General features: G+C 35.4%; 1 protein-coding gene across 1 annotated transcript; it reads right to left on the minus strand.

Moving 5' to 3' along the window:
• Positions 1-4,490: 4,490 nt before the first annotated feature.
• LOC124078546 (pleckstrin homology domain-containing family F member 2-like) lies at positions 4,491-7,264 on the minus strand. The gene has a single exon (XM_046423383.2). It carries the CDS (start codon positions 7,104-7,106, stop codon positions 6,357-6,359), a length of 750 nt encoding a protein of 249 aa, XP_046279339.1. The 5' UTR covers positions 7,107-7,264; the 3' UTR covers positions 4,491-6,356.
• Between the last annotated feature and the right edge of the window lie 3,718 nt (positions 7,265-10,982).

Raw genomic sequence — 10,982 nt, forward strand, 5'->3', positions numbered from 1 at the left:
TGCCAGCGTACCCCATGTTGCTGACATGTTGCAGTGACATTGAATGTAAGTGACCTTGCTCAAGGACCAAGGCAGATTAGGGTGTTCCCGGTTTTAAGATAATCGTGTTTAGGGCGTTCCCGGTTTAGGTTCCAGGTTTAAGGTTTAAGATTATTCCTGCTGGGAATAGGGCGTATCCTGCTGCCTGAGTTCCCCTTGAGTTCTCACGGGATTCAGACAGTATATTTTGGAGATAGAAGCCCAGTGGAGGTGGATTTGGGCAGAGAACGTGGATTTCCCCAGAACGTGTTTGTAGACGGCTGGTGTGAGTTCGGGAATAAAGAGTTGCTGTTTGAATCTACAAGCTGTGTGGTGGCTCGTGATTGTGTGCCCAGCCAGACTGCGGCATTTGTGCCCAGCCAGACTGCGGCAGGGAAGTATTACCATTTTAATAATATTCACTCTTCTGATACATGAATATGGGATATATTTCCACCTATTTAGATCTTTAATTTCTTTCAGCATTGTTTTATAGTTTTTCATGTACAAGTCTTGTTCTTTTGTTTATTTATGGTACTGGGGTTGAACCTAGGAGTGCTCTACTACTGAGCTGCATCCCCATCGCTTTTTAATTTTGAGATGAGGTCTCCCCAAGTTGCTGAGGCTGGCCCTCTGCTTCAGCCTCCTCAATTTCTGAGATTACAGGTATGTGCCACTGTGCTTGGCTCTTGTACTTATTATTTATTTATATTTTTAGTACTAGGGGTTGAATCCAGGGGCGCTTAACCACTGAGCTAGATCCCTAGCCCTTTTAATATTTTATTTTGATACAGGGTCTTGCTAAATTGCTTAGGGCCTTGCTAAATTACTTAGGCTTTGAACTCACAATCTTCTTGCCTCAGCCTCCCAAGCTGCTGGGATTACAGGTGTGCACCGCCATGCATATGTCTCTTATACTTCTTTTGTTAAATTGTATTTTTTTTCTTTTTGATGCTATTGTGAATGGAGTAATTTTCTTAATTTCTTTTTCAATCTGTTCATTGCTAGTGTATAGAAATATAACTGAATTCTGTATGTTTATTTTGTGACCTTGATAAAATCATTCTAAATTTTTAAATCAGGTTCCTTAAGATTTTCTGTATACAAAATCATGTTGTTTGTGAATAAGACAGCTTTACTACCTTTTTCTCAGTCTGAATCCTTTTATATCTTCATTGTAACCACCCTGACTAGAACCTCTGTACATGCTTAATAGAATTGGACATCCTTGTATTATTCCCAGGTTTAGGGAGAGAACATTCAGTTTTTCACCATTAAACATATTAGTTGTAGGATTTTCACAGATACTCTTTATCATGTTGAAGTTTCCTTCCATTCCTAATTTCTTGAGGATTTTTCATGAATGGATAGATTTTTAAATTTTCATTTACAGCTAAGGAAACCTGCATTATCTTCATAGCTGATCTGACTTCAAAGATTAAGCTCTTACTCATTGTGTTGTCTCTATCACATATTCTTCTGTCTCATTTCACTGAGCTGCCTCCTCTGGATTCTTTTCAGCTTGCCTTATTAATTTGGTGTCTTCCAGGATTCTAAACTGTTTGCTCTTGTTCTTTCCTGAGGTGATAGAATTGGCTTCAACAATCACCTCTAAGGTGATGACTACAAAAATCTCTACCTCCTGTCCTTGTTAGAGTTCTAGCATAACCTGTACTCCAAGACTTCTCCCCTTGGTATTTAGAGAAATCTCCTCATATCCTAAAGTCCCTCACTATCCCTTCTCCGTTCAAATGGGCTCATCTTTCAGTATTTTATATATCAAATGCTTCCTCCATGAATTCTTTTTGAGCCTGAAACTTGGGAGTGACCTTACAGGCTTCTCTTTCTGTGGCTCCTCCTCTCACCTTATGTAATCAATTGCCAAGTTCTACTTATTTTAACCTCCAAAGTATCTTTTTGGTACATGCTTTCATATCTACTGCGTGTACCTCAGGTCAGGAAACTACTGTTTCTCACTGCTGTCTCCAGTCTTGTCCCTTCCCTCCCCCATCCCAAGTCCCCCCTCACATTACCAACAGAGTGATTTCTATCAATTCAGATCTTCTAATACATAAACCTTTAAAGGCTACCTAGTCACACAGCATGGGAAACAAGGCCTTTCCTTTTAGTTGCATTTGTACATTAAATAAACCTTAGATATAAATTTAATATGCCAATTTAATAGCCACATAATACTTTTATAACTTGGAGACATTATAAATTATTTTACCATTTTTTTTAAACTGGATATTGAACCCAGGGGCACTTAACCACTGAGCCACATACCCAGGCCATTTTTTTTTGTATTTTATTTAGAGACAGAGTCTCACTGAATTGCTTAGGGCCTTGCTAAGATGTTGGAGGCTGGCTTTGAACTTACTATCCTCCTGCCTCAGCCTCAGCTGCTGGGATTACAGGCATGTGCCATTGCTTCCAGCTATTTTACCAGTTATACTTTTACTTTGCTTTGCATGTCATGTTGTCTCATGCCTTAGTGCTTTCTGTACATTGTTTTCTTTGAGAGGTTCTTTCTCCTTCCATACCATCCCTAACTACCTCTTTTCATTCTGAAATATCTAGCCAGGAGACCTTTCTGAACCTTTCCCCTAATTCTTCCAATGCCAGATTATGCTTTCATCTGTATTTTTTAGAACATTGTATATATCTATAATATTGCATGTATTTTCTTATACTTGTCATTTTTTACCCTTACTCTAAGTTCAAATTCAGCATTCATGTTTGAATATTCCCACTATATCCAGCATGTAGAAAGTGCTCAAAAATATTTGTTGAACTCATTTGAATTAATTTTTTTAAATTTATTTTTAAAATTTATTCTGATTTGTTATACATGATGGCAGAATGCAATTCATTTCATATTACACATATAGAGCACAATTTTTCAAGACACCAGTGTACACAAAGTATTTTCACACCATTCGTGTCTTATATATGAACTTAGAGTAATTATGTCTAACTCATTCCACCATCATTCCTACCCCCTTGCCCCTCCCTTCCCTCCCTCCTCTGTGCTCTACCTAAAGTTCCTCCATTCCTCCCATGCTCCCTGCCCCTCCCAATCGCCATTACATGTCTGCATCCTCATATCAAAGAAAACATTCAGCCTTTGTTTTTTTGGGTTTGGCTTGCTTCACTTAGCATTGTTTTCTCCAAATTCATCCATTTAACCTGCAAATGCCACGATTTTATTCTCTTTTAACGCTGAGTCATGTTCCATTATGTATATATACCAAAGTTTCCTTATCCATTCATCTACTGAAGGACACCTAGGTTGGTTCCATAATTTAGCTATTGTGAATTGTGCTGCTACAAATATTGATATGGCTGTGTCCCTTAGTAGGCTGTTTTTAAGTCCTTTGGGTATAAACTGAGGAGTGGGATAGCTGGGTTAAATGGTGGTTCCATTCCAAGTTTTCCAAGGAATCTCCATACTGCTTTCCATATTGGCTGTACCAATTTGCAGTCCCACCAGCAATGTATGAGTGTGCCTTTTCCCCTACATCCTCTCTAACACTTATTGTTGTTCGTATTCTTGATAGCTGCCATTCTGCCTGAAGTGAGATGAAATCTTAGTTTTGATTTGCATTTCTCCAATTTCTAGAGATGTTGAACATTTTTTCAATTGTTTGTATATTCTCTTCTGAGAGGTGTCTGTTCAGTTCCATGGCCTATTTATTGATTCAGTTATTTGTTTTTTTGGTGTTAAGGTTTTTGAGTGCTTTCTATATCCTAGAGATTAGTGCTCTATCTGATGTGCTTGTGGTATAAAGATTTGCTCCCATTCTGTAGGCTCTCTATTCACCTCACTGTTTCTTTTGCTGAGAAGAAGCTTTTTAGTTTGAATCCATACCATTTTTTGATTCTTGGTTTTAATTCTTGTGCTACTGGAGTTTTATTAAGAAAGTTGGGGCCTAATCCGACATGATGGAGATTTGGGCCTACTTTTTCTTCCACTTGGTGCAAGATCTCTGGTTTAATTCCTATGTTCTTGATACACTTTGATTTGCATGGTGAGAGATAGGGGTTCAATTTCATTTTGTTACATGTGGATTTCCAGTTTTCCCATCACCATTTGTTGAAGAGGCTATCTTTTCTCCAGTGTACGTTTTGGTGCCTTTGTCTAATAAAGATAACTGAAGTTATTTGGGTTAGACTCTATGTCCTCTATTCTGTACCATTGGTCTACATGTCTATTTTGGTGCCAATACCATGCTGTTTTAGTTACTATTGCTCTGTAGTATAGTTTTTGTTCTGGTATAGTGATGCCACCAGCTTTACTCTTCTTGCTAAGGATTGTTTTGGCTATTCTGGGTTTCTTATTTTTCCAGATGAATTTCATGATTGCTTTTTCTATTTCTTTTTTTTTTTTTGAATAATGAGACAAAATATTAACATCTTTATTAATTTAGCAAAGGAGAAAAATCTTCAAGTCATAATACACAGAAAACAAGAAGTTGTAAAATGTTTATTGTAAAAACAGTCAAAGAGGTTTACAAAGCAAATATTATCTCAGAACACTTCCCCTTGGTTCCTGAATTACCTAGGCTCCTATGTACCAGCAAGTCTCCATTAACATTTCTCAGGTTTTAAGGTCCTTTTCAGATGTGTTGATTGATTATATGCATATATTGCATAGAAACAAAAATCCATCGGATACTAAAAACCAACCAAAAAGTAAAAAAAAAATAAAAAACTCAAAAACAAAATCAAAAAATCCTTGTTCTGTTGTGCTTTTCTTTCACATTTCCTACAGGGAAACCTGTGTATCTCAGATGCTTTCAAAATTTAACAGTAAAGTAAAATTAGTGCCTTAACAAACAGTAAGATACCAAAGAAACCTCCATTCAAGTTACTGAACCAAACCTCTGACAACATTTGAAGGATATCCAGATTTAAAAGATTTTTTTTTAATTTAAAACTTAAACTCTAGACTGTCGATTTCCCGTATTTAAAAGACTATAGTTATTTGCAGCATAAAAATGGAAAGTAGTGCAAAATGCATCAAGTTTTATATGATAAATATATTTTCAACTTCATGGCTGCCTCAAAAGCAAAGAGTGAAAAACTACCACTTCCCAAAAGCAATCAAGACTTAAAGTTCACAATTTAGAAATATCAATTGCTACTCTATTTCCATAAACTGCAAAATGATTTCAGAAACAGATTAAACACACAATTGTTTTATAAAAATATAAGTTGTGTTGGGCTTTACAAAAATTTATAAAATATAACACTTTGTAAATTCAAATTCATACTGAAATAGACAATACTTCTATAAATATAAAGTCTAGTCAAACTTAAAGAGTGGTCTATCTTGATCATTCTTATGTATTAAGTCTCTGTTATCATCTTCCAAATCTTTAAGCCTAAGTGGATCTGTGCTTTCAGGGGATTTTTTTGTTTTAAGAGACTGTTTATTTTCAAGGGTTTTTTGTTCTAGAAATAATGTCAAAGCAGATGAATCTAAAACTATATCTTACTAAAAGAAGAAGCAAATGTGATATAACATTTCTACATTATTTATAAATTTCAAACCAAATCCCTAAGAATGGCAACCTAGTATTAATTTAAAATATATATCTGACAATCGTAATTTGGTACCTATAAAACATAAAAATATAACCACAACTATTTTATGGAAAAAATATTTATTCATATAGAATGGAGATAACTCCAAATTTAGTTATTTGTAGTTGTCAAATGAGAAGTACTGCTAATAACAAGCATTCATAAACATTCATTTTATCACCCCAAAGAGCACCAGTGTATTTTTTAAACAAACCAAAAAGTAAGAAAGTAGGGACTAATGTATCATGTAACAGTGCTAATACCATAAGGCACCACTTGGTATACAAAAAAGCAAAGTATTTCCAAACCATGTGTTTTTGTCACTGGTGTCTTGACCATTAGATAGGATGGTTTTAAAAAAGACTAACAACTTTATTAATTAATCAGCTACACTCCTGTTCCAAACATTCTGTGCTTTTAGTTTTTCCATACAACAAAAGTAAAAACAACAATATAATACATGATCTGTTAAATAAACATCTTTTCCCAACTTTCCAAGAAAATAATCTAGAAATGAACAAGAATAAGAAACCCAAACTTTATCTGATATATTCACAACAGTCCATCCCTGTAGAAGAGTGTGGGGAAGAGAGCAGGCAGGGGGTACCTATTTTCTAGACTATATTGAGGCACATAGGTTAAAAGTTTCTCAGGCAAATTCATGGCTAGAGTAAATGGAGAGCTCAGAATTTTGCATTTCCCCCAAAGATGATTTTCTCAGATCCAATTAAATATTTCAAAATGTGTGTTTAGTCACTGCTATCATCATCATCATCATCATCCAATACATCATTTAATGGAGACTTCAATGACTGACTGTAAGAGTCTGATCTAGTAGGTTGGCACGTGGCCATGTCCCCAGTAGAAAGCAGGTCATAGCAGAAGTCACAAATCCGCACAGGCTTAGAGGACTGGCTGGGAAGAAGAAATCTCTTTTCAGAGCAGGGCCCACAAACAACAAAACCACATTTGCGGCAATGGTGACGATGATTAACAGGCGTAAATTTTGCTTTCTGACAACGCATACATACAGTTGCCTCAGAGTCAGGAACCCAGACAGCAGCATATTCATTACTGGGTGTCTTCCCACTTTTGGAGAGTAAATCAGTAACACATTTATTGATATGATTCATCCATTCTGATTTCTCAGTGGCAGTGGCAGCATAAACTGCAAATGATTTAGTTGGTGTCTTAATAAGCCATCCATTCCTTAAATCTCCCTCATCTTTGATGGAATCAATAGTGACATTTTCTAGGGGAATAATACGTTGTTTGTTATATTTTTTCTTCTGAATGACAATATTGCCATATACAAGAATATCATTAAGCAAGAAAAACTGCCTTGCTTTAGGCTTCTTTCTGCACAACTTAGTCAATACTCCTTCTCCAATAAGAACTCGTCCCGGTATAGTTAAGGGTTGACCAGCTGCTCCAAAACAGTTTTCCACTATACTTATACGTCTAGTATTTGCTTCACTGTTTGCCAAGCGATCCACCATCTTTTGCTAATAGCCCGGCCGAGCACGGGCAAAGGCAGTAGCGCGAAGGTCCGACTCCTCGTCGCAGACACCCGGCGCGGACTCTGCCAGTTCCCAAGCCCGACCTCTCTGGGTGTGTGCGGCCTGCGGACCCGCGCAGCCAGCGCGTTCCGGTCGCGGCGGGCAGCCGGCCGGCTCGGCGGCTCGCAGGTCTGCTTTTTCTATTTCTATAAGGAATGCCATTGGAATTTTGATTGGAATTGCATTGAATATAGCGCTTTTGTTAGTATGGTCATTTTGACAATATTAATTCTGCCTATCCAAGAGCAAGGTAGAACTTTCCATCTTCTAAGGTCTTCTTTAATTTCTTTCTTTAGCAAGTTGTAGTTTTCATTGTAGAAGTTTTTTGCCTCTTTTGTTAAATTTATTCCCAAGTATTTTATTTTTTGAGGATATTGTAAGTGGGGTGATTTTCCTAGTTTCACTTTCAGTGGATTTGTCACTGATGCACAGAAATGCCTTTGATTTATGGGTGTTGATTTTATATCCAGCTACTTTGCTGAATTCATTTATTAGTTCTAATTTCTGATGAAATGTTTTGGGTCTTCTAGGTATAGAATCATATCGTCTGCAAATAGTGATAATTTGAGTTTTTTTCCTATCTGTATCCCTTTAATTTCTTTATCTAATTGCTCTGGCTAGAGTTTCAAGAACTATGTTAAATAGAAGTGGTGATGGATGGCATCCCTGTTTTATTCCAGTTTTTAGAGGGAATGCTTTCAATTTTTCTCCATTTAAAATGATGTTGGTTTGGAGCTTAGCATAGATAGCCTTTACAATGTTGAGGTATGTTCCTGTTATCCCTAGTTTTTTCAAGTGTTCTGAACATGAAGGGGTGGTGTATTTTATCAAATGCTTTCTCAGAATCTGTTGAGATGATCATATGATTTTTATCCTTGAGTCTATTGATATGATGAATTACATTTATTGATTTTAATATGTTAAACCAACCTTGTATTCCTGGGATGAATCCTACTTGATCGTGTTGCACTATCTTTTTGATATGTTTTTGTAATTGATTTGCCAGAATTTTATTGAGAATTTTTGCATCTATATTTATTAGAGATATTGGTCTGAAGTTTTCTTTCTTTGATGTGTCTTTGTCTGGTTTTGGAATCAGGGTGATATTGGCCTCATAGAATTTCCCTCTTTTTCTATTTCATGAAATAATTTGAGAAGTATTGGTGTTAGTTCTTCTTTAAAGGTCTTGTAGAACTCAGTGGTGTATCCATCCAGTTCTGGGCTTTTCTTGTTTGGTAGACTTCTGATGGCATCCTCTATTTCCTTGCTTGAAATTGATCTGTTTAAATTGTGTATATCATCCTGATTTAGTTTAGGCCTATCATATGCTGCTAGAAATTTGTTGATATCTTTTATTTTATTGGAGTAAAAATTTAAAAATAATTTCTGATAATCTTCTGTATTTCTGTATTGTCCATGATAATATTTCCTTTTTCATCATGGATGTTAGTAATTTGAGTTTTCTCTCTCTTGCTCTGCATTAGCATGGCTAATGGTTTATCAATTTTATTTATTTTTTTTTGAAGAACCAACTTTTTGTTTTTGTCATTTTTTTCAATTGTTTTTTTAATTTCAGTTTCATTGACTTCCACTCGAATTTTAATTATTTCCTCTCTCCTACTGCTTTTGGGGTTGATTTGTTCTTCTCTTTCTAGGGCTTTGAGATGTAATGTTAGGTCATTTATTTGTTGACTTTTTCTTCTTTGAAGGAATGAATTCCATGCAATGAACTTTCCTCTTAGCACTGCCTTCATTGTTTCCCAAATATTTGATATATCAGTGTTCTCATTTACTTCTAAGAATATTTTCATCTCCTCCTTGATATCTTTTGCAACCCATTGTTCATTCAATAGCATATTATTTAGTATCCAGGTGTTGGAGTGATTTTATTTTTTATTTTATTATTGATTTATAATTTCATCTCATTGTTGTCTAATAGAATGCAGAGTAGTATCTACTTTTCTGTATTTACTAAGATTTTCTTTGTGACATAACATATGGTCTATTTTAGGGAAGGATCCATGTGCTGCTGAGAAGAAAGCATATTTTCTTGTTGATAGATAATATACTCTATGTCAGTTAAATCTAAGTTATTGATTGTATTATTGAGTTCTATAGTTTCTTTGTTTAGCTTTTGTTTGGTAGATCTATTGGTGAAAAAGGTGTGTTAAAGTCACCCAGAATTATTATGTTGTGATCTATTTGACTCTTGAACTTGAGAAGAGTTTGACTGATGAATGTAGATGCTCCATTGTTTGGGGTATATATATTTATAACTGTTATGTTTGTTGATGTATGATTCTGTTAAGCAGTATGAAATGTCCATCTTTATCCCTTTAGATTAACTTTGGCTTGAAGTCTACTTTATTTGATATGAGGATGGAAATCCCTGCTTGCTTACGTAGGCCATATGAATGGTATATTTTATCCCAACCTTTCACCTTTAGTCTGTGGGCATCTTTTCCTATGAGATGAGTCTCTTGAAGGCAGCATATTGTTGGGTCTTTTTAAAAAATCCAATCTACAAGCCTATGTCTTTTGATTGGTGAGTTTAAGCCATTAACATTTAAGGTTATTATTGAGATATGTGAGATATGATTTCTATTACCAGTCTTTTTAAAATTTTTGGTATTTAGCTTGATTTGATTTCTCCTTTTGTTGGATTTTCTTTTCTTTTTTTTAAAGAGAGAGTGAGAGAGAGAGAGAGAGAGATTTTTTTTTTGATATTTATTTTTTAGTTTTCGGTGGACACAACATCTTTGTATGTGGTGCTAAGGATCGAACCCAGGCTGCACACTGCCAGGCGAGCACGCTACCGCTTGAGCCACATCCCCAGCCCAAGCTTTTCTTTTTTTAATATTTATTTTTTAGTTATCGTTGGACACAATATCTTCATTTTATTTTATTTTATGTGGTGCTGAGGATCAAACCCAGGGCCTTGCAAGTGCTAGGCAAGCATTCTACCACTGAGCCACAATCCCAGCCCCTTGTTGGCTTTTCTTTTAATGAAGTTCTTTCCTTTGCAGACTTTCATTGTTGTTTTTCATTTCTTCCTCGTGGATTGCCAAGAATGTTCTGTAGTGCAGGCTTTCTTGCTGTAAATTCTTTTAGTTTTTGTCTGTCATAGAAGGTTTTTAGTTCATCACCAAATTTGAAGCTTAATTTTGCTGTATATAATATTCTTGGTTGGCATCTATTGCCTTTTAGAGCTCGGTATATGTTGTTCCAGGATTTCCTAGCTTTGAGAGTCTGAGTTGAAAAATCTGCTGAGATCCAAATTGATCTTCCCTTATAGGTAATATGATTTTTCTGTCTTGTGGCTTTTAAAATTCTATCCTCATTCTGTTTGCTAGGCATTTTCATTATAATGTATCTTGGTGTAGATCTGTTGTAATTTTGTACATTTAGTGTCCTATAGGCCTCTTGTATTTGATTTTCCAATTCATTCTTCATGCTTGGGAATTTTCTGATATCATTTCATTGAATAGATTGAGCATTCCTTTGGTTTGAATCTCTGAACCTAATCAATCTTAAATTTGCTTTTTTGATGGTATCCCATAATTCTTGGATATTCTATTTGTGGTTTCTTATATTCTCCACTGTGAGAGAGATCAACCTTATTTTCAAGATTTATATTTTGTCTTCATTGTTTGAGGTTCTGTCTTCCAAGTTTGAGTTTTTTATTTGGCTTATTGTTTCTTTCATTTTGAGGATTTCTGTTTTTTGTTTGTTTGTTTTTTTAGTATCTCTTTCTCTTACAGGTAATCTCTTGCAACCTGTATTTGTCTTTGTTGGTGTGATCGATGGTCACCTGAA

The sequence above is a fragment of the Marmota monax genome, unplaced genomic scaffold (genome assembly GCF_021218885.2).
Source record: "Marmota monax isolate L192 unplaced genomic scaffold, Marmota_monax_Labrador192_F-V1.1 WCK01_AAM20220418_F8-fsc00356, whole genome shotgun sequence".
Classification (NCBI taxonomy): Eukaryota; Metazoa; Chordata; class Mammalia; order Rodentia; family Sciuridae; genus Marmota; species Marmota monax.

Bases quoted from the DNA above. Each gene is read 5' to 3' on its own strand.
- LOC124078546 (XM_046423383.2), bottom strand. From the start codon at position 7,106: ATGGTGGATCGCTTGGCAAACAGTGAAGCAAATACTAGACGTATAAGT.